This window comes from Vanessa tameamea, chromosome 10 (assembly GCF_037043105.1).
Source record: "Vanessa tameamea isolate UH-Manoa-2023 chromosome 10, ilVanTame1 primary haplotype, whole genome shotgun sequence".
Lineage (NCBI taxonomy): Eukaryota > Metazoa > Arthropoda > Insecta > Lepidoptera > Nymphalidae > Vanessa > Vanessa tameamea.
The window spans coordinates 9,652,952-9,678,254 of record NC_087318.1 but is presented as its reverse complement, the minus strand read 5'-3'; the positions used below and the strand labels follow the sequence as shown (position 1 = coordinate 9,678,254).

The window sequence follows — 25,303 nt, the reverse complement described above, 5'->3', positions numbered from 1 at the left end:
AAGTTTTATTACTCATTGTTAAATTATTGTGATTTTTTTTAATAATTTAAATACATAATATTAGTATTCACTAACAATTTAAAGGTCCTTGGATTATTTAATAATAGTCCGATTTATATAGCTGACCTTTATATATCTTACTAGTTACTACCTGGATCCTTAATAAGACATGTTTATTAAAAAAAAAGATAAAGTTAAAGAATTCAAGTACATATTTTAACGTTTTTATATAAAAAAACTAAGTATTTTTATTTTTAGTATATTTTGGGTATAGCCATCAATACAACTATACATACATACAATACATAAAATTAAAAAACTGTGTTTCTTTTGATTTTGATACAATCACAAGCTTATATACTCAAATTAAATACATACTATATAAGGTCAAGATCCTTATATAGTATGTATGTATGTATGTATGTCAGAAAAAGCGTGAAATGACTCGATCCAAATTTGTATAGATGAAAGTTTTTTTGCAATAATATCCTTATTTTTAATTCATTGTTGATAATGTAATATTTTCAGGTCGATTTGATATTAGCTGCCCTAAACCTATAGCAAATGCCGCCCCCTAGAGACCCTATAATTCAATAAACCCCATATATTGAAATGTTTGAAAAATTATATGTAATTATTATATAATTATATATAATATGAGAAAATGACCTAAAAATCTTTCTCCAGGTAGAGGTGCCTCCGTGTCTTGAGCTAGTTGTTTTCCTTAATTTCACTTGCATTATTAGTGAAGGAAAACATTGTGAGGAATGCTGCAAGTTTCTAATTTCAATGAATAATTTCTGCTATATGTGTTACCAGGAATCTGTGTTGAAGCAGCATGGTGCAATAAGCTCCAAACCTCCAAACAAGAGTAGCTAGCAGTGGAACACTTACAGAATACTTTTTATTGCTCTGAATTTAAAATTTATGGTACATTTATATATATGTATACTACCATTTTCCTAGAGCTTTTTTGTATTGCCCTTGTTTTATTTTGCAATACTATTATACTTCTAAGTAACTTCCAGTGTCTTGTTACACTCATAATTCAATGGAACAGCAAATCAAATGCATAATTAACAGATATCTAATTTAATTTCCTTTTAAATTATAATTTACACATCATTGACTCTTCCCCAACCTAATCTTATCTTTTTCTCATGCACTTTCAACCATGATGGCATATTTCTTGGCAGAGGATGGGCATTTGGGAATCTTAAGGGAGGTGCAGGAGCTTTGAATGGATCTTCAGTTTTCAATTTCCGCAGTAAATATTCTTTGTTGATTTGTTTTGGATCTCTATACTTGTCCATGTATAAGTTGAACGGTTTTCTCCTGGGGAACCACTCTTGAGGCCTTATGTATGGTTCTGGGAAGTCATATTCATAAACTAGAACAAAAAATATATTTAAACATAAAACCATAATAATGTAGATTGACATATATTTGATTTAAAAATATAAGTTACTTGGTTCTTTTCGATTTAATGTTTTATTAAAGAAATCTTTCACAGTTATATCCCAGTCACTTTGGTAGAAAGCAAGTCCTATTGGTGTAATATTATTTTGATATTTTTTGTACCAATCCCTAGTACAAAATGTTCTTTCTTCCAGAGGTGATGATGAGGTGACTGAAAAAATATTTATATTAAGAAAATATAATATTAATACAATAACATACTAAATATAAATTATTTTTTAACAAAACTTACTTTTAGGTAAATCATATGATATCATTCCATCCTGTTTATATAAAACAAAAACATATCTATGGTAACCTGTTCCCTTTAATGGAAATGGTCTTAAATAATCAGCAATAACATCCCCCTTTTCGATTGAATTTCCAGGGATATTGGCTATAAACCAGTGAACATATTCCTTGTCATTTTCAGCTAAATGTCCATCAAGATTAGTTAAAGCGAGTGTCCATAGTGTATTACCATCTGTATCATATGAAACATGTGGACTTTCAACAGCTTCTGCAGGTTTAATCACATTTCCATAATAAACTGGTAAGCAGTTACCATCATTTATGTCATAAAATACCTCTAAATGCAACTGCGGTATGAAAAATCCTTCTCCATATAAATGTTCGTATACACCATAGTGATCAGCTATTTGTTTCTTATGCATGGGTCCTAATGACTGGAGCCAATCCTTCTTCGATTTCTCCATATCAATTTCCAAAAGGCCTTTCCGCGCGAGCTCCTCCATTTTTTTATCATTTTTAGAAGTTTTCGAAAGTTCCATTCGTTCTTCACGAGCTTTGGATGATGATTTTCTAAGAAATATTGATTATATTTATTGTTGTAAATACAGGACAGTTATGTGTATTTCTATAATATAGTTCAAATTTAACAAAAAAATATTATTAATAACGTTATATCAAATACTCACTTCTCTGATGGATATCCAATATCAATTCTTGTTGTGTACAATTCATCTTTATAATTAAGCTCATCTAAACGTTCTTTTATTGTTCTGCATTGTATTGGAGGTTTTCCTCTTATTCTATGCCCCAACCGTATTTGTTGATATCGATGAAAACTATTTATTCGCCAAAAGGAGCGAAAAGTATTCATTTTAAATAGTGATATCAAAAATAAATAAAACGGATATTTTCAAAAATGTTCACTTAGGTTTATAAGTAAATACAAAAACCTAAATTAGTGTTACATAGGTAACTTATTAATAAATATTAAATCACTAGTATTTAAATTTGTTAAATAATGAATGTAACCTCTTTCATTTAAGTATGATCAAATTGACACTTGACAGTAATGAATGAGTGACAGCAGCAAAAGAATCTACCACTTAAAATTTGAATCTGGCCCAAATGGAAGTCCAAAAAACAATTTTAAATTTAAATAAGTATTATTGTAGTACCTCCAAAATCATCGTGGCTTGAACCCGTAGTAGCAAAAGTACACCAAAAGCAATAAATGAAAAAAAGACTACACTGTTTTAAAAAATATAAACTGTATAATATCATTATTTATTTCATATTTCCGTAACAATTTAAAATAACAAATAGTTTTTTACTTTCATAACTAAAGTCTCTTGCTACAGCACAGCAAATAGTGTATAAATCATAACACTACTTTGGAGTTTGGTGAAAGATATTATAAATTTAAATCATTAAAGTTTTAAAAAAATATATTTTATTAATAAAACAAAGAATGAATGGAATATCAATTAACAAAGAATAAACTATTTTTGTACAAAGATGTTACATAAATTGATTAACTAATATGCATATAAATAATAAATTTATAAAAGCTATACGCATCACTCGTGGTTTATAACATTTTACTTAACAATTATGTAGTAAGTGAAATACGTCTTACTAAACTATAATCCCACGAATTATACCTTGTATAAAATAATTAAATGATAAAAAAAAATATTTTTTATTCAACAATCATTTAATCTACGTATCCCTAGTAACGTTAGTTAATTTATATTATATTTACATGTTATACTTTTGACAAGAAAAAAAAATTATAATTTTAATTACAATTAACCAAATTGGCTTAAAAAATTATGTCTAAAGGTTTTAGTGCAATTGATTTGTATTACCAACATAATAATTGCATTTTAATAGTGTCGAAATTAAGACAACCAATCAAAACGGTGGACGACTGCGTATCTGAAATCTGAATAGCATAGAACGAATGTCTGTATGTGTGAGCAGGAGGTCTAAGCTTCCGAGGACTGTGCAAACTGATGTAAAATTTGTTTCTGTTGTGAGTTGTGACTTATGTTGCGTGCGACAGTCGCAGGTATCGCTATTACTGTGATCACGATCAGTTGCATTAGCCGTATATTTTGTGATGATTAAATTGTATAAATTGTGTTTTTATGACATTTGCATTTCACTGATAATAAAAGAGTGAAAAATTAAATATATAATTTTACTGTTGTGTTGAGTGAATAAGTGACAAAATGGTATATTTTTGTCAATCAACGAAGTCGACGATCCTATGTATAGTTCCCCGATCTTTACAATATTAGGAGCCATTTACACATGGCGAGAAGTCACGTAGGCATTAGTGATTTTTAAACGTGGGATTTTAAATTGTGATCTATTTCTGACGGTTACTATTATTAATGTAGTTCTCAGAAACATGGATAGCAAAAATATCCAAAAAAATGCAATGCAGAAAAGTGCTGAATTTACTTTCACTCCTCCACCGGAGGCGCCCATATTTGAGCCTACGGCCGAAGAATTTATGGATCCTCTGGGATATATCGCTAAAATTCGTCCCGTCGCAGAAAAAACGGGCATATGTAAAATAAAGCCACCTGCTCGTTGGCAACCACCTTTTTCTCTAGACGTAGATAAATTAAAATTTGTACCACGGATTCAAAAAGTTAATGAGTTGGAAGCCATAACACGCTTGAAACTATTGTTTCTCGAAAAAATCTTAAAATTTTGGGAATTACAAGGATCTCCACTAAAAATCCCTATGATTGAAAACAAAACGTTAGACTTGTATTGCCTAAAATTTTGGGTAGATGAGGAAGGAGGCTTTGAAAATTGCAATAATCCTAAAAAATGGCGTAAGATAGCTAATACAATGGGTTACAGTCAGAGCACAATAACAATGAACTTTCTTAAAAGTAATTATGAAAAGATTCTTCTTCCTTACGAAATATTCGAAAAAAGCAAAGCAGATATATTAAAGACTGTTAAAAAGGCTGAAACAAAAACTGAAATTAAAGATGATAATGAAACTGGGAAGCAATTATTCAAGGAAATATCAATAGAATCCATAACAAAACTAAGAAATGAAAATGTTACTAATGAGAAACCTCATACAAGCATTAAAAAAGCAAAGACAGGTTCAGATATTAAACCTGATCATGACAGTGGAAAAATTAAAATGGACTTTGAGGAAATCAAGCGTAACAGAGAATTAAGGAAACTAGCTTGTTATGGACCAGGGCCAAAAATGCCGGGGCTGAACGACGAGGAGTTTGATATCACAAAATCAAGAAAGAGACCAAGATATGATTTAGATCCATTGGCTATATATATTTGTGCTATTTGTCAAAAAGATCACAGGGATGACTTACTATTGATTTGTAATGGATGTTCAGACACATATCACACATTCTGCCTCAAGCCCCCACTTAGTGTGGTGCCTGACGGTGACTGGCGTTGTCCTTGTTGCATTGCTCAAGAAGTCCATAAGCCAGCTGAGGCTTTTGGGTTTGCTCAAGCAGAAAGAGAATATACTTTGCAACAATTTGGTGAAATGGCAGATAAATTTAAATCTGACTATTTTGGAATGTCTGGTCATTTAGTACCAACAAATGTTGCAGAAAAAGAATTCTGGAGGATCATATCGTCAGTAGAAGAGGATGTTACTGTGGAATATGGTGCAGATTTGCATTCTATGGATCATGGGTCTGGTTTTCCAACAAAATCATCACTTAATTTATACCCAGGTGATCAAGAATATGTTGATTCAGGATGGAATTTGAACAACTTGCCAGTATTAGATGGTTCTGTTTTGAGGTTTATTAATGCTGATATATCTGGTATGACGGTACCGTGGATGTATGTTGGTATGTGTTTCTCAGCATTTTGTTGGCACAATGAAGATCATTGGAGTTATTCAATTAATTATTTACATTGGGGTGAAGCAAAAACTTGGTATGGAGTCCCAGGGAATGGAGCAGAGCTTTTAGAAAATGCAATGAAAGCAGCAGCACCTGATCTTTTTAAATCACAACCAGATTTGCTACATCAACTGGTTACCATAATGAACCCCAATATATTAATGGCAGCTGGAGTACCAATATATAGAACTGATCAGCATGCTGGTGAATTTGTTGTAACATTTCCCAGAGCATATCATGCTGGATTTAACCAGGGATACAATTTTGCTGAAGCTGTTAATTTCGCTCCTCCTGATTGGCTCAAAATTGGTCGTGACTGTATAATGCATTATAAAAATTTGAAAAGGTTTTGTGTATTCTCCCATGACGAACTTATATGCAAAATGGCACTAGAAGGTGATCGTCTAGATTTAGACACTGCTCTGGAAACTCAGAAAGAATTAGTACATGCAACTGAAGAGGAGGGAAGATTAAGAGCGTTGATTGCTAAAAACGGATTGAAAAATGTCCGCCGGACTGCTTTTGAGCTTCTTGGCGATGATGAAAGGCTCTGTGAAATATGCAAAACCACTTGTTTTTTGTCTTCACTATCATGCGATGATTGCAAACATATGGCTTGTCTACAACATGCCATTTCTGAAGAATTTTGTCAATGTGCTTTGAATAAAAAAACATTGTTTTACCGGTATGATATGGATGAACTGCATATCATGTTACAAACAATTGATTTCAGAGTAAACAGTTTTGACAAATGGATGACTGAAACTAAAAATATTCTGTTGCCAACAGCTCCGGATATTGGCAGACTCCAGAAATTAAAACTTTTAGTAGATGAAGCAGAGGAACTTAAAATACCAAAGTGTACATTACTAACTCAGCTTAAAGAAGAATACACTAAGGCTACAGATAATGTAGAACCTATTGTTATTGAGTTAGATGATGATTAAAAATTATGCTTCAAAGATGGACCGAGCATTAGTACAAAGTAAAAAAAAAAAAAACATTTATTTTTTATTTATATAATATCATGAGCGGAAAAGTAAAATGCATTTTAGTAGCTGTACAAGTCAATAGTTTTGAGAATTCATAATTATGTGTACTGCCCCTCTCATTCATGTTCAACAAATATTATTACTAATTTAATCTAGCATAATATACTCTTTGCAAATACCAAAACTGTACCTACTTATACAGACACTGAATTGTATTTTAGTGATTTTGCCATTTAACAAATTATATGTATGTGATGGATTAGTTTGTAAGTTACTGATATGATTATTTTATATCATCACAAATAGCAGCTGGATTAAAATATACATTCATTTTGTATAATGTGAATAGTATACATTATGTACTCTAAGTATAATGTATAACATAATTATAAAATAGTTCTAAATACTTAAAGTCTGTGTATTAAACATTTTATATCTAAAACAATTATTAGAATTTTGAAAGTGATGTTAAGAGTCCCACCGTTTTGAATAAGATGTTTCATTTAATTAAGAAGCAAGTATTTAATTTTGAAACATAGTAATAGAAAATATTATTACTATTGTTCCCTATGATAAATTTGATCTCATTGAGTACTCTGGTACTGGAAATTAAAGTTGATATATTGTGGGATTAACTTTCATTAATTATACACTTGAGTCATATTTTGACTTCAATTATTTCTTTCTATGAACAGAAAAGGCCTAGTACTTGCTAAGTAATCGCCTTGTCTTGCCTTGCCTTTTTTCAAACCTAACAGTTATGCAACAAGTGACACATTTTTTCAACATTCTGGAATGCTGTATGCAGTGAGTTAAATAATAATCCCATAATGTAATTAATTGTCTTCTAGTGCTATCAATTTCAAAAATCGATGTAAAAATATTACAGATCCTGAAAGTTTATAAAAAAGATTAAACCCAGGTAGCACCATAAGACACTAGAATAAGCTTGTATTTCTGAGGTTAGGATTAATTTACTAAGTACCTTAAATTTAGTGTAAAATGAGGCTATGATTAATGAGATGTATATATAATGGGAATATATTTCATAGCAACTTAGGCAGTATTCCTATTTATTGTAAATTAAAATGTAGTTTACGCAGTACTATGGTCTTGAATAATTATTATGTTGACCACAAATGAAGATTTACATTATTGAGGGTAATAAAACAGTTCAATTATAAGTAAATTTTAATTATTGACAGGATTCTACTACAAAATTTAACTTTGATGTGATTTCTTTTCATTGACTATATACATGTTTGTTCTATGAAATTTTGCATGACAAAATTTTGTATATGATTGCTGCAAATGCACACACTTGTAGGTATACATTGTATGAAAATTATAAAAAATATTGGACTAATATTAATTATCTTTGGTTTAAAAGATATTATTTAAAATGAAATATTGTGTCTGTTTCCTAGTGATGTTTGTGTTCATGTTCTGAATTTGAGATTTAACGATTGTATGTGAGCAAAACTTTCCATAAATCTGTGTTAAATTCTAAATAAATAATTTTAGATTGTGAACTTTGTTTGATTTATTATTATTAAAAAGTAATCATATCCAATTCACCAGGAACTAGGTACTTACGGGTCTATTTATCTCTTATCTTTTGTATTTTTTACTATTATGTACGTACATATTTGTACAAAATGTTATTAGTAGTTCTTCAGATAGTTCAGACAAGATAGAATGGAATATTACGAAAAAGAGTTACTTTTTAGAACCCACTATAAACATGATATTTTCAACAACTTGAGCTTTATTTATTGTACTTCCCAAGATCAGGATTTAACAGAAGGGCCGTTCAAAGTGAAACCTAGGGGTTTATTTAATTAAGGAAATAAAAACCAAATTCATTTATAAAGCTGTGCATTTATTTTATAAAATGGTGCAAACTTTAAGTGATTATATTAATAAATACATTATACAAAATATCTTATAATAAAACTATATACATATATAAATTAGTTACGTAAGTATTTGGTTTAACTCATGATTTAATCACGCTGCGCACTTTATTGAATAATGATATATAAGTGAACTGATCATATAAATGTTACATTACACCTGTTTCTAATAATACATTTAATTACAATGATACAAAGGCACTCCCAGGGGATGGCAGCTGTGTGTTAAATCCTTTACATTCTGTTTTCACACCGCGCTTGCCCCAAATAAACCTGATAAGGGGAAGCGAGTGGTGATGATGGCCTACTAATACTTATTTATACATAGATATAAATCTCTAGAAATCTTCGGAACATAATGTGGGATGCACTATGAATGGATTTTGCGAAATGTTGATATGGAGTTGTTGCTAAAATGATATATTGTTGCAGATTGAACTTAACCTTCATTAAATCGGTCTGTTCGGTATATTTTGTTTTTGTCGCACGGAAAGAAATAAGTATTCGTTTTTATTTAAGGTACTAGACAAACATTGACAAGGAATTACGTTTTTTTTTTTAATTCTGCGGGCGAATCCGAGAAGAAAACTTAGTGGAAGTGAAATATTAGAAATTTTATTTGCAATAGGTATTTCACTTGCTCTAAATATTCGAAAAAAAAAAACGCTTTCCGAAGTCTTAATTTATTTTTTAATTTGGCGTCTGCAGCACAGCGGATATAAAAATAAATAATTATTGTGAATGTTAATTAGAGTTTGTTTATGTTTAGTACAAGCTTTGCGATGCTCAGCGAACGTAAATATTTGCAATGCTTTTAATGGCTTAGCCAGGGGAGAATCTAATAGGTCATGGTCTAACCCAAAAGTCTTAGTTTCCGCAAGATAATACATTGATTCAAAATAATTTAATTTAATCCATCTTAATGATTCCGATCCCAAATTAGCCATTTCCATAATAAAAAATAAACAAAAGCAAGTAATCAACAGCAAGTTAAGACGAGTAAAAGACGAATGATAAGATATTTATTAAAGACGGTTGTCAGGTTAATTACTTATTCTACAAAATTAAATTTAATTATTAACATTTAAAATAATATCTGAAACGAGTAATTTCTCATGTTCGAGTAAATACTTTAATGAATATTTTACGTAAGGGTAAATAATAGTTCCTTGGTTTTATATAATGTTAAGCAATTATGATTAAAGAGACCATTGCTATTTGCCACAGGAGTCTTGTACATTTACTTTAAGGGCTAGGGATACCGAGAAGAGGCGAGTCATTCCGTGCGGGCTACAATTTAATCTAATAAATGGCTCCTCGCTGCCGACGCTATAATACGATTCGTCACTTGCATAAGGGTCTTTACAGACGCCAAAACACTTTCTGAATTTTATATTGCATTTCGCCCTATTGGCCTTATTAATTTTATCGGTTTGGGTGTGTATGGGATTATTAATATTTAGCCGAGAGAAGAAGCTGTAACGATTATTTTATACTGTACCAAATGTAAACAGCCTTATATTTAGTTTTAAGTATGCCAAAGTTTTTATAAAGTATAACGTTTGATCAGTATCCGATGACGGATTTGATTAGTACCATTTATATCATTACCATCTATTTCTTAATATAGATACTATTATTACTAAAGCGTGGTTACGATAGCTGATTGTTTAAGTAGCTGAGCTGTATAGCGTTAAAATCATCCAATATACTAATAAAAAAAACAACAAACAATTTATTACTAGATTCGAGGTTTAAAGTTAAGAGTATTTTTTTTTTTTTTATTATAAAGCTAAGAAATAAATTATAACAAATATATTTTCATAAAAAAATATCAGTCATTGTGTAGAAAATATCACAAATCATAAAAATTAAGCTATTAATACTGACAAATTAAATATCAGAGCGGAGATTCATGTATGTATATTTCTTATATATTTTTTTAGCTCTGATTGCTAAATAGATTAAACAGAATATTTGTATTGTATAGTGGTCAAACCTTCAAAGCAATTTTTTATTAAAAAGTATCATCATTTCTACTAAAGATTAATTGTCAACTTTTGTGATCTTAACTTGTAAAAATATCTCCATACTGTCTTTGTTGTCAACAAATATTTGTCAATTTTGTATCATTGTTGCCAACTTTTTACAGAATTACAAAGAGTTGTAACCACAGAAATTGTCCAACTAGTAAGGAAACGCAGCATTCAACTTCATTTAAAATATTTTTAAAGGCAGTAATTATTGTAAGTTAATCAGTACAGAGTAGTGACTACGTAGAATACATTTCCTTATAATTATTTGATAAATTAGTTATAAAAATAAAATATATGTGCGATGTGCATTTTTCGTTACACAAATGACAAAGCTAAGCATAAGCATTATATTATTATATAAATATTTTTATTATAATAATAATTAATATTTGCTGTCAAAATACATGATTTTTTTTTTCTACTAGATTTATAAAAATATGCCACTGTGGCGATATAACATAACCATAACGATCTTCACAAATGTCAAATTACATCCCTTGGAGGAAACATTATTGTAGATGCAAGTATTACATACCAAATAAATTCATAGTTTGAATAAAATTTAATAATAATAATTTCATCTGCAGTTTGGCTACGGCGGTCAAACTCAAGGACGACTAGCCAACTATGCAGAAAATATTATACTGTGTGCACAAACACAGATAGTGCATCTGTGTTTGTGCACACAGTATAATGTCCTCTTTATCACTCTATACCCTCACTCTCATATTCCAGACTTTTGAAAAAACCTTATTAATTTTTTTTTGTCCCATCTTGGGATCTGCACCTTTAAATGTAGCCAGTAGAATATATCAATCGAATTAAACATATAGCAGTATAAAATTTCGTCTCCATGGGATCATCAAGTGAAAATAATATTATCAACCAACACTATATGTTATTATAAATAGAGACTTAACCTAAGTTATTTTATGAACTCTCGTAGAATAAATTCGTATACGCCACAACCATTTCCAATAAATAATGATTATTTAAAAATATATCTCAAAATGTTATGAAAAACGTGCTCTAATATAATCTTGTTTTAAAATAACGTCCACAACCACTAACTAAATATTAAATAAATCTCTTAAATGCGCGATTACTTTAACATAAAATAATAAAATAAATATTTGGTGTTGCTTGAAAAAATAGAAACTGTTAGTTTATCATTTAAAATTAACTAATAACCAGTCTCTGAAGCACTGGTCAAAAGAGGAATTAATTAAATATGAATATCGAATCTGAATGGTCATTGGTCGGCGACAACTGGTGACGTAATGTACGACCAATGAGCGTTCATATTAAAGCCGAATCAGTTAATCTGATTTTGAAACGATGTAAGTCGATTACCCGAGATGGCCCAGTAAGGGCCGAGATGGCAGTGGTTAGAACGCGTGCATCTCAACCGCTGATTGCGGGTTCAAACCCAGGCAAGCAGCACTGAATTTTCATGTGCTTAATTCGTGTTTTTAATTCATCCCGTTCTCGGCTGTGAAGGAAAACATCGTGAGGAAACCTGCAATGTGTCTAATTTCAACGAAATTCTGCCACATGTGTATTCCACCAACCCGCATTGGAGCAGCGTGGTGGAATATGCTCCATACCTTCTCCTCAACGGGAGAGGACGCCTTAGCCCAGCAGTGGGAAATTTACAGGCTGTAATGTAAGTTGATTACAGCCAGAGTTTTATTATAAGTAAAATATTGTAAGGTATGTTCGTGTAACTTCCTATTGAGTAGAAAATATTTTGATTTGGAACTGGCTCGCGTTTTAAGTACATGTTTATTTAAACGTTAATATATTAACAATGAATATCTATTAAATTTAAATGAATCGAAGTTATAATTTTTTTTCCTTGACGAGGTATATTGCCACGGTTAATAAAATCCCGAAACAACTGTTTCGTAATTAAGCCAGTATCTTATTGTGAATTGTGAACCCAGTATATCCTTGTTACTAAATTGTAGTTTACTTTAAAACGGCATAGATTGTCGCCAGAGATCGAAATTATATTTTGGAGAAATTAAGAGATACTCAAATCCCAGTAAATGATCACAACCAATATTTCGAAGTCTCGGAGATTACGTCCAGTTTTTTCTTTAGATTTCCGTAATACGAGATAAAACCGTTAGGGATTTTTTAAATTTTAGTGTCAATTAGTTTCACATTGTACGGCTTTGTCGTAGTTAAGGGGCGTTTTTTTGTTAGTATGTTAAAAAATGAAAAGTTCTCAATAATTTATAGGTTGAGTGGAGGTTATCCGGCGGCCGAGACGGTGTCCTTCATCTCCCGGCCCTTGGTCTCGATGGGCAGCGCGAGGCAGGCGGCGGCCGCCACCAGCGCCGCCGCGGAGTACACCGCCGTCGCGATCACTATCGAATTCTTCAGTAACACCTGCAGATAAATAATAAGGTAGGGCTTCGTGCTGGCCTGTCTGGGTAGGTACCACCCACTCATCATCCATTTATCGCCAAGCATGTTTAGTAATTAATGAGTCAGTGTACCTACAGACACAAGGGACAAAAAACCTTTGCTCTCAAGGTTGGTTTCGTATTGGCGATGTAAGGACTGGTTAAAATTTCTTACAGCGTAATATTGTTAATATATATATGTTTAAATATGAGCATAGTATATGTAGCTATTTACTATTAGCATTGGTTTGAATGTGTGACGCTCCCACTTAAAATGTCTGTGTGTTGTGACACGACTATGTGTAAATACACCAAAAATATACTGATTATATTATATTATATTTGTGTGTCTATTTTTATAAATGAATAATTTGTTTAATTAGAGGTAAAATTATTACCTAGTTTATACGAAAATTCAGTCTACTGGTAACATTGATATTATTTAAGTAACTAGACTTTTTAAACTTCATACCTGGGCTACGTAAGGAGTGATCATAGCGCCGAGTCTCGCGACTCCACTGCACGCGCCGACTGCGGTGGATCGTAACGCCGTTGGATAAACCTTAAAAAAATAAAAACATTTTTTATATTTATCGACCATAATCGACATTAATTATCGACAATAATGTAACTTTCAAAAGTGCTTTTATAAGGCTACTCAAATAAAGAATATTTTGATCATAATACAAATATATAAATAAATATATTGGGCATTCCAGCTGCAGGTCTTAATCTAATTAAAATGTAATTAAATTTAATAAAAAAGAAACTAACCTCAGGTGTGTAAACATAAGCCGCTTGAAACAGTCCCGCGATAATGCCACGCGCCAGAAACAGGACGCAGGTCAAAAACGTTCGGCTGCAAAAGATAATGAACAATTTGATTAGTATGTGACGTCATAAATGTTATTGACGGTAATTAATTAATATGACTTGGATTCGAGTGGTTACGTAGAATAAAATTTCATGTACTGAATTTGTGTTTATAATTCGTCTCGTGCACGGCGGTGATGAAAAACATTTTAATGTAACACATGCAGGTATGTGTCGAATGAAAATCTGCCTTATGTAAACATAGGAGAGGACTCCTTTTAGTGGGACCTATCCCACTTAAGGCCTTAACCCATAAATGGGACAATTATAGGCGGGTACTTTAGCTTTACTAATGGTTCTGTATTATAACACATTACAAAATAACCCGTACTAAAAACGGGAATCCCCTTTTTAGTACGGCTGATTTTGACATTTTTGTATCGTTTTTTTTTTTTTAGCAATAGCAGCACAAATTGAAAGTTATTATTTGTGTGGCCTTGTGATAATGCTAGAAGAATACATTTTGTCATTTTGCAAATCGTCTAAAAAATAATTAATATAATTTGTGCTCAAACCGAATAAGTTTAACAAAATACGAAAAAATACACACGTTGTATAAAACAAGTAAAGAAACAAGCACCGGTTTACTATTTCTATTGTTATAAATATAAGTTTAAGGTAAAATCACGATTCAAAAGTGCTCGCACGAGCCTACTTGACTAAATCATATATTTGATTACCAATAGTAAAGATTGTTGATATGGGGCACAGATTAAATTTAGCTATAATATGTCTGTCTGACTCATTGTCTTGCTCTATGACAGACATAAATATAGATAGTTTTGTAACAGAAGTTTGTAATATTGTAAAGTATTTTTGAACTCACTTTCCATTGTAAACCAAGACGCAGACACAGATAGCGAATATGACGAACTGGGACGCCATCGTCTTCTTCCGGCCATACTTCTCGATGATAAATATCGTGGCGAAAATACCTACAAAAATATATTTAAATATTCAGTCAGAATTTTATTAGCTATTTAGAGTATAACAAATCGAAATTCGTTTTGACGTAACTTTTTTTTCTATTAATAAAATGTATAAATATAAAATCATTATTAAGTGGGTAACGAATGTTTTTCTTATACAAGATACTAACAAGGTAATGAACCTTTCGTAGATAATTAATTTTTTTTTTTTTGTCATTTGAAAAAATTACACAAAGGTAAAGACAAAATGCCAAAAGGCATTCGTTCATTCGATTATAAATCAAAAAGAAATCTCATTCGTACCCGGAAATTCGGCAAGAGTAGTCCACAAGAGGTCCATGTAGTCGGTGGTCTGCAGCGGGCGGCAGTCCGCCGCACACGACTCCTCCGCGCCGTCGGCGTCGCTCTCGAACAGCTCCGTCGTCATCAGCACCAGCCCGTAGTAGCAGAACGCACACGACATCCTGTACAAAGAGATGACACACGTCGAACCTTAGTTTAATATTTATTTTTTTAGTCTATGATTCTCCAATGAAAGCCACACACTAAATACATATTCTTAAGATGATTCAATGTAAGATTTACAAGTTGGACCCTAATCGAAGTCGCTCCTTCAAAGTTCAATTATGGGAGCACAGTATGCACTATTAAATAAAAAAATATTTAAATACAGTTACGATATACGGTGAAAAAATAAAACATAACAGTACCTAAAAAATCAAATAATTGTTAGAAATTTAAATTGAACTATAAGCTTATTAATTCAACATTTTTTTTGTTATCTTAACAGTTTAATAAGACACACTCTGAATTTGGACGAGCTGATTTGAATATAACGATGAATGTCAAAATATTTTTAATTACTAAAGACTGGAACTTTCTAGAGCCTTGGAACAGTAGCGTTATGTCTTAAGTTTGATTAAAATGTAGGAATGTTAAAAAAGTTATATGCGTTCATTTAACTAAAGGTCAAGGTCATTCAATATCGGACAAGTATCGCCAGTTTTCATTATTATTCCGGCAATTAAACATTGCTTGGCAATTTATCGTTGTAGATTTACTATAAATTTCTGTGACGTCTACCAACGAGTGTTTAGCGGGGCCAGATGAGGTTCATCAGTAAATAATAGAGGAGGCTTTTAATCAACACTGGGACATTTACGAGTTGTTGTTGCAAATCGTGCTTGATCTATCTTAAGAAGACTATATTGTTACATGAATATTAATTGTTTTGTTTTTAGTGTTTTCCGCGGATGCACGGTCAAGTATTTGGACCAGTTCAATCAAAGTACAAGGAACAAACACAAATACGTTACCCCCATTACTAGATTGCAGAGTCAGTAACTCTTTTGTGGGGCAAAGTATACGATTTTCAACAGGATCCCAGAAAGTGTTCCAAATGCCTGTTGCCAAATGTAGTATGTAATTAGTACTCTCAACGTTGACAGCACCTTGCGAGTCAAACGATCGCCTGCTAGCTTTTCCTTTTTGATGTTGAATTTATGTAAATAATCACAAATTGACAAAAAATTCGCTGAATTTCGTCGGTGCTTCTCAAGTCAGGGTATTCTTTTCCGAACCAGTGCTAGTATTTAATTTGACAAGCATATTATATAACTGTATTTACATATAGTCAGTATGTCGAAAGTATGTTACAAACCATATAATCCATAGTAAGAGACTGGTATTCCTCAACTGGGGTATCAGGAGATGTTTCAATCGTCCACGTTGACCGATGCCGACCGAATCGTCGCACACCAGCCGACCAAGCAACATAGGGCGACCGTTGTCTTGTGCGATCTGGTAAATTACATTTAAAATAAAATACATATCAAACTAAAACACTGTAACTAAAGTTAAACGCTAACTATCTTTACTTCTCTTAAGGCATACAAATATTTGTAATAAACCTTTTTATATATAAATATTATAAATGCAAAAGCAACTCTGTCTGTCTGTTGCTCTTTCGCGGCCAAACCTGAACCGAATTTGATGATATTTGGTATTAAGCGAGCTTCAACTCCAAGGAATGACATGGATTACCAAACCTTAAAACGTCAGCGAACCCGGCGGCTACGATTAGTTATCTTAATATGAGTTACCTGTTCAAGTGTAGCTAAGGCTTTATCAGGTTGACCACTCGCTACATGAAATCGAGCCGATTCTGGAAGCCACTGGAATCAAATGAATGTAAAATTTAATACAGTATAGTTTTTTTTCGTCCTATGCTCATACCAAGAAATTCATATAATGCCTAAATAATTAAATATACATTTCGGTAATGTATGATTATTATTGTTTTCATTACTTTAGACTTCTAAGGTATTGTGATAAAAAAGTTAATTGGCAACACTTAACGTTAATTCTTTGTTTTTAATAAAATTTATAAACAGATATGATTTCAATTGTGAAAAATTTAATATAAAAAATATAATATATAAAAAACAGAAAACTCTGTCGTCCTTCTCATCTCAGAGCACTTAAGACTTAACTATATATAGAACATATTTTTTTACCTTTTCAGAATAAATCCAATGGCAGACTGTCAAAAATTAAAACAATGATTATTATTAACTTTTCATTTCCTATTCGTTATCTCTGCCAATCTGGTGGGAGACTAGCCAACTACGACATATTACAGTGCACAGTATGTGTGTGCAAACACGGGTGCACTCTCTACTCCCTCATACTCATAATCCGATGGGACGTCAAATCCGACACGACTTGAAAGTGTTCAGGTGCAGGTGCAGGAACAACGTCTTTACGTGTTTTCTGAGACATGGTGTGTACACTTTTAACTTCTAGACTTGGGGCTGTTAATGAGATTTTTTTCGACAGAAAAACCCAATAACTTTTTATCGGCCCGACCTGGGATTTGAACTCAGAACCTTGGGATCTGTGGTTTTATATCAAGCCACTAGACCAACGAGGTAGATAATTACTAATTTTTATTTTACGCGTACAAATGTACAAATTCATAGAAGAGTTACGGTTTTGTACTTTGAGTACATAATCAGCCTGTAAATTTCCCACTGCTGGGCTAAGGCCTCCTCTCCCGTTGAGGAGAAGGTATGGAGCATATTCCACCACGCTGCTCCAATGCGGGTTGGTGGAATATACATGTGGCAGAATTTCGTTGAAATTAGACACATGCAGGTTTCCTCACGATGTTTTCCTTGTACTTTGAGTATTGGGTGTTTATTGTATATGCAATATATAGTACGTGTAATATTTAATATACTTACAGGGCATATAATAGCAAATATGAGCAGGGGTATGGTTGATAGCGCCAGTAACCAATGCACTCCAAGAGTGGGCATCACAACCAGTGCCAGTGCCACTTCTAAACATGCACCGAGCGCCCAGAAACACTGAAAAACAAAACATTTAATTGAAACCGGCCAAGTGCGAGTGGACTCGTTCACGAAGGGTTACGTACTATTATAAATACAACAAATAAAAAAATCATGTCTGTTGTATAGGAGGCCCCTTAAATATTTATTTAATCAGTTTTTAGTTTATTTGTTGTTATAATGGCAGCAGAAATACATCATCTGACAAAATTTCAATTGTCCAACTATCATGGTTCATGAGATACAGCCTGATGACAGACGGACAGACGGACACACATGTATTATTAATCAGCCTCATAGATTATCGGCAAAATTAACAACATAATTATTATTTGTATTACAATGACGATATTCCTTTTTTTAACAATTCGGGCGAATAAATTGTTGTATATTATAAAGATGCTTTAATTCTTAATATATTGATTAAAAGATCAATTTATACTCACATCCAAAAGAACCACACACTTTGCTCTCTGTTTTGTTGGTAAAAATTCTGCATACAGAGTTACTCTGAAATAAAGTCGAATCGTATTTATTTAAGAAGAGATGAATCTAGAATCTCTTTTGATATGTATTCTTCTGTTGTAATGTTATAATAATTTCTTATTTAAAAATATTAGGTCCTTAATTATGAAATTGATTCAAGTGTCGATAACATTTTATTGTTTAAACATATTAAGCACCATTTACAGAAATCACGAAAGTCTGAAATTTTGATTTTTTAAATTGCCTAGATAGTTGAGCAAGCCTCTCGTGCTTTAAATATTAAAAATAAATCAAATGGATATATATACTTTGATGGCTTATTTATATATTTTGATACATCAGCTATCAAAATCCTAGGGTTGGGAAGTCTTGAATTCTTAAGATTTCATTTTAATTTTTTCATTTATCTAAGTTCATATCTTATCATATAATCCTTATCATATAATCCTTGACAGTTTCTTAGAAGTCTAAATTACAACAAAAAAGGATATGGCAGATTTATAATGTATATGCCTATGCTTGCTCTTTTAATTATTTATCTCGCTGTAAAAACGCCTTACGCATTTCTTGCAAGTGAAGTTGTGTTGGGGTGGTATGTGGGACTCGCTGGTGGCCAGAATGCCTAGCGCATCCTTATACACCAGATTACCGCATAAGCAGTCCCCCAATTCCTAGGCTGTCTCCACGCAAGTCATACCCAGTTTTTTTTTAAAGTGCATCATTCAAATAAAAGATAATTGTTGAGAAACCTAATGAAAATATTCTAGGGCATTCTTTTTAAATTTGGAAATTAAATTTAAAATAAGAATATCAAATTTCCAAAAAGGATGTATGAAATTCAACCTCAATCATCTATTAATTTCACAGGAAAGTACTTCATATAATCTTCATAATGTGAAGTTGATAGATAGATAGAGTATATATACTTACGACTGGGGCACACAGCCTATTGCAAATCCTACCAGACCCCTCAAAAATAGTAACCAAAGGAAGTTCGGAGCTACTGCACTCAACAATCCATAGTAAAATAATAGAACTCCACACATACTGAGCGCCTGGAACACAATAAGATATTTAAATTTTCTGAGTATGTATGTCTACTATATTGTTATACTGGGCCACTCAAAAGGTCAAAAGTGCTTTAATTATTAACAATTGACATATTAACAAAAATATGTAATGTATACAAATAAATGACTTCTAATTATTATTATAACTTACTGTTTTTCTACCATATCGATCACTAATATTTCCCCAAAACGTTGAACTGAGCATCATTCCCATGAACACTACAGTTGTAGTTAATGCTTGTTGATACCTGAATTTCAAATTTATTCATTACTAACTCCTGGCTTTTAAAAATGGGTAGAATATAGACAATTTCTATTGTCATACACGTTATGGATTCACTTGGTGCACACTAGCATAGAACCCAGTTCAGATTGTTTTTATATTGAATTTATTTTAATAATCAATTAAAGGTCAATAAGTGATGTGTTTATCTGTGATTATCTTTGTAAAAGAACTTATGGTCAAATTCCTTACTGTTATTGTTACTTATGTTGGATTTAATAAAAAAATAAGGTTGTTATTATGGGACAAAGTATTTTTATGGAATAGAGATGTTACAATTGTAATTTTGTAAAAATCTTAAACAATAACGTAAATAAATTAATTAACTGAAACAAATCTGGAACATTTTATTTTTATTCCCATTTTATTTACAAAAATTGAGATACAAACTTTTGTATTATCTGGGTACAGTGTAGTTTTCTAATAGAGATTTCTAATAGAGAATATTGTAGAGACTTTTATAATGGCAGTTCTAGAGATTTAGTTTAATCCAAACAAACAACATTTGTTTTTTTTTTTATAATAATGGTAATATTAATATAGACAGTAATTGAGACTATTTATTTGCAAGTAGTTTCAACTTTAAGGGGGAATTGGGACAGGCAACTAATCAACAATATAAAGTTAACAAAAAAAAATGTTAATAAAATTATATAGTATAGTCCTCTGTCAAACTTACTTGCTTATATTCCATTCGCAATGAAGTGCCGGTGAGAGAATGCTTAAAATTGTCATTTCCATCGAGTCAGCCATCCAGCATAGTCCAGTATACAAAGAAAGTTTTACTTGAAACCAACCAAATCCCAATGCATTTACAGCTTGCGTAACAGTGAAAGTATCTGTTAAGGAAATAATGATAAATGTATAATATCCAATACAAACGATACAATATTTATTTCAATGCTTAGTAATTAAATTATATATAATAGTTTGTGATGATAATTGTACATTATGTATTAATATTAGTACTAAAGAATTGTAAATTTTATATATTCCATAAGATTCCATTGAAAAATTTTAATAATATATATTTTATTTACCATCGGGAACCACCGACACAGATGCCATTTCTATTTCCTGTGGGGGTGGCATTGGGGGAGACGATAGCCGAGTGTCTCCCACATTCTCATCCAAATCCTGATAACCTTTAGCTCTGCGCATCTTTTAATGGTGTTAAAAGATTATTCTGACGTGGAATGTTCTTTGGAGTAACGGGAAACTTGGCTGTAAATACCAATTTGATCTACTAATAAACAGAGTTAACAACGTAATTTTTATACTTTTGACTAAATTTCTTGACGTTCGGTAATTAATATTTTATTTAGCGGCATTTTTAATGTTTAATGGACAATTTGAAGTAGAAATTACTCTTTTTATTTTGAAATTTCGAACTGTTATGACTTTTACACTCAATGTCTTGTCACTTGTGTCAGACTGTCAGTTCTGAATTCTGACTTATGTTAGTAAGAAAATGTAACAGAATTTGTGATTACAGCTCTGGTACAATTCGTTGTCCCCGAAGAATAAAACAAACGAATAACGATCATAATATTTTAGTTTTAATGTTATGTTATTTTTGGGATCTTTGGTTACTATTATAACACATTAGCTGAAATTACGAGAAAAGTGTTGATATATTACTGCCTACCTGTTAGTGTATTAACAATCATAAAATTATGTTCTTGTTAAAAAAATATTCGACTATGATAAATGCAGTTTTAATTTCATTCTAGTTCTCATAAAACTGTTCATTTGCTTCGTTTAAAAATGTGTTACTAAAATAACTTTTATGGGTCTACTCTGTAAGACTAAGTAAGATTTTACTCAAATGGAATTATAATAACATATTTCATTGTAATTCATTACTCTGCATGAAACTCTTTGCAGACAAAGGCTTTCTCCAATGTCGCCCAATCTTCGTCAAGATTGGGCTATTTTAAATCGAGCTACCTCATTTTAAACCAGCTATTCAGAAGTTAGATTATTCTCGACCGGATATGGTATGTACCCGATAATGTGACTTTATTAGTTCCGCGCGAAAATGATTCAGCCTCATCAAGCGCTCATAAGCTTATATATATAGTTATGGTGTATAACGTGACGGCAACTGATATTACAGGCAGGTTTTCACGAACTTTGTTTTAATAACATCGTCAGTTTTAGGTATATTTAAATTTTAATATTTGTTCCACTTGGAACTTTAGTGTTGTGTCCTGCTCTCTATTTCTAGGTTGTTATTAATATTTATCGACCAAAGCCAATTTGTTTGCCAAGATAAATGTACTGTTCTGTATTATTTTTCATGGTTTAGGTAAGGCAATGAATGGCCTGATATCTCTCATTTTACTCTGTTCTTACTGTTATTAAATGTATATGTTATTAACAACTTTTTGGAACGAATTTCTTTTACAGTAGTGTGATCTGGCAAAAATCGTCACGTAAGGAACAAGCATCATGACCCCTCAAGGTGATATTTCCCTCTCTTCCTCTCTGCTTCTTTCTTTTTCATATACAGCTTTATATAATACTTGGAATTCTGTTTGTTATACTTTTTTTTTAATTAATAAAGTAGTTTTGTTTTGTTTTTTTAAAAATATAAGCTACTTTTTATAAAGTTAGAAATTATTTATTTTATTTGACATAACTAGTTGTCATTTGCGTTTTATGAGTCTTCAGGTGTTACGTATAAAGTAGTTTATGTTTTTCTTTGGAGTTCAGGCTTGCTTCATACCAATTTGAACAAATTCGGTTCATTTGTTTAACCGTGAAAGAGCAACAAACACACAGACAGATTTACTTTCGCATTTATAATATTAGTAGAGATTATTTTTTTAATTTAATTTATTTTTTGTTTTTATTCATACGGATTTTTTTATTTCATGTCAATAAATTATTGTCAAACTTTATTGATTGAATACACTGTTGATTATTTAATACACATGTACTTTATATTTTTGCTGTATACGCAACGTATTCGTTCCAATTGGGTGTCTCACGGCACCACTTTTTTTTCTACTGACTTGTTTCAAGTGTCATTGTAACTCTTTGATTAATTTTTGAAGAGAAAATTTTAGAAGATGTAACTTCCATCATACGATGACGAGCATACATATGGTGACGAGCTTATTGCTCTATAATACCTACCGATATTATTTTTATTGTAACCCTTTCGTAAATTATAATTATGTTGGAGTCTACTATAACTCTATTTACTGAGAATTGAAGATAGTTACTGTATAATTCATGACTGCATTTTTCCGTTGAATGGCAATTTCGATCTCTGGTCAAAAAATGAATCAGTTCAGAATTTTGGACTCTTACTCTCTCGTTTTTAAAATACTATTGAACAGATTTATTAAGGGTTGAGTCCGCGTTTCGTGTCCTAGTTTTACTGCCGCGGTCATGATATACTCTTTGTACTCCGATTACTTTTATCTTAATTATCTCATTTATGTTGCTGCCTTTGCTGTAATTACCATTTGCTTTTGTACAGTATAATTTTTTATAAAAAATTAGTTGCTCTTCGAGGTTATGTAATTTCTTTTAATTAATATTCTAATCATTAATCAACATTTTTTTAGTGTTACACGGATGTTATAGATATAGAAAAAGACTGTCGTTATTTTATTATTTGTTTTATAATTTCTTTTTTTTTTGGTATAGAGCGTTTTGAAAGATGTTTGTAAACAAATATTCATTACAATTAACTATATACAATATTAATATACAATTATAAGTAAATTAAAAGTCCCTATTAGTCTAAAGGTTTGCAGCTAACTCTACCACGCTGCTCCAATACGGTTTGGTGGAAACACATTAATTCAGTGGTGCTTGTTCTTGGCTTGAACTCTGAATCATTAGATAGATTCACGTCTTGTAACCACACGGCCTCATCTATTTTGATATATTTTATGCTTGTTTAACTAAAAAAATTAAAATGCAAAAATAAAATAACTTTTCTTAAGGCTAACATTACATCTCTATATGTAGAATTTAAAAGGTAATCGATGAAAACCCTGTTTTTTTCTGAAATTTGCATTTTTCCAGTTATCATTTCATTCTCCGGGGTCGGAGATTTATTAATTACATTTTATTCAGTATTAAAAAACGTTATGTGTACCTACTTTTAAAAACAAGTGATGGTAATACGTATATAAGAATAGGCGTGACAGTGACCTGTACCAGACAATTCTCACTTCTTCATTGATAAGTAGGTAGGGTCTACAAAATAAATAGTAAAACACAATATTTTTAATTTATGACAGTTTATGAGTTTTTTTATTAGCTCACTGGTAGATCTCTGGTAGTTCGTCGTAAGGTCGGTTGCAAGTAGGGTTGTATAGGATGATAGCTGCATATAAAAACATAGAGCTTGAGTGTTACTTATAAATATATCTACATCTATATCTAACATTAATTAATAATGCTTATGTTATCATTCTTATTATTGATATAAATATATGAAGTTACACACAAAAAGAAGTACCTATACACTAAATACGAGGTTGTACTGTGAGTCTTGATATTTTAGTCGTAAGAATACAAATGATTAAATTAGATTTTGAATATTTTATAGTATATTTTTATTTTAAATAACAGAAATTATCGACTGATTTATTCATGTAACGTGTTATTAATCTTATATAATAATAAAATAAAAAAGTATTTAAAAAAATATTTATAAAAATAACAATTAAATCTAATAATGACTTATAAATAAAAGTTCAAAATCTTTAATTTATTAACGTATTAAAACAGTTTTCTTTTTTACATAATTAGTTAGTTAATGATGATTTCTTTGTAAATGTTTTTTTTTTTTACTTTTGCGAACCTTACATAGCCCACATACATTGATTGCTTACTTCATAGGTTTCAGAATGTCGCCAATTATCATTCCAATAAGTATTTCAGTTGTAATGAGGATGTCTAATAAAAGAATATTAATATTATTTTGTTTTGTTATGTAATGAAATTAGATGTAAAAATATCAGATATACAATTTTAAGAAAATTGTTAAAGCACCACTGATAAGTTAAAATATTAAAGGGCGTCTTACACGTGCCAGAAGTTAATCCTTTTTGCGTCAGAAAATTTTTACTCAAATTAACCTTGAACATTAAAGTTCTTTTGATAAATTTAAAATGAGGAAACCGAATAAAAATTTAAGATTTATTTAAATTCTTTTTTTTAAAAGGAAATCGAATAAAAATTTAAGGTTTATTTAAATTCTTTTTTTCAAAATGTAACTATCAGAAACTGCCTAATAAGGATTGTGTTTTTTGCAAGGACGTACGAATATTAATTTTTGTCCTTCAGGTTAACGT

General features: G+C 31.1%; 3 protein-coding genes across 3 annotated transcripts; 1 reads left to right on the top strand and 2 right to left on the bottom strand.

Moving 5' to 3' along the window:
* Positions 1 to 1,076: 1,076 nt before the first annotated feature.
* LOC113392430 (large ribosomal subunit protein mL38) lies at positions 1,077 to 2,781 on the bottom strand. The gene is made up of 4 exons (XM_026628873.2): positions 2,397 to 2,781; positions 1,712 to 2,280; positions 1,469 to 1,630; positions 1,077 to 1,390 (listed from the first exon to the last, which is right to left on the bottom strand). The coding sequence occupies exons 1-4, from the start codon at positions 2,579 to 2,581 to the stop codon at positions 1,116 to 1,118; spliced, it is 1,191 nt and encodes a 396-aa protein (XP_026484658.2). The 5' UTR covers positions 2,582 to 2,781; the 3' UTR covers positions 1,077 to 1,115.
* An 849-nt stretch (positions 2,782 to 3,630) lies between these two features.
* Positions 3,631 to 8,151, top strand: LOC113392421 (lysine-specific demethylase 5-like). Its single transcript, XM_026628853.2, has one exon. The coding sequence runs from the start codon at positions 4,127 to 4,129 to the stop codon at positions 6,572 to 6,574; it is 2,448 nt and encodes an 815-aa protein (XP_026484638.2). The 5' UTR covers positions 3,631 to 4,126; the 3' UTR covers positions 6,575 to 8,151.
* A 4,411-nt stretch (positions 8,152 to 12,562) lies between these two features.
* On the bottom strand, positions 12,563 to 21,408 carry LOC113391889 (synaptic vesicle 2-related protein). The gene is made up of 13 exons (XM_064215993.1): positions 21,020 to 21,408; positions 20,659 to 20,818; positions 19,848 to 19,944; positions 19,557 to 19,681; positions 18,587 to 18,650; positions 18,033 to 18,158; positions 16,890 to 16,961; positions 16,448 to 16,587; positions 15,091 to 15,251; positions 14,685 to 14,793; positions 13,760 to 13,844; positions 13,458 to 13,547; positions 12,563 to 12,968 (listed from the first exon to the last, which is right to left on the bottom strand). Exons 1-13 carry the CDS (start codon positions 21,138 to 21,140, stop codon positions 12,831 to 12,833), a joined length of 1,488 nt encoding a protein of 495 aa, XP_064072063.1. The 5' UTR covers positions 21,141 to 21,408; the 3' UTR covers positions 12,563 to 12,830.
* Positions 21,409 to 25,303: the final 3,895 nt, after the last annotated feature.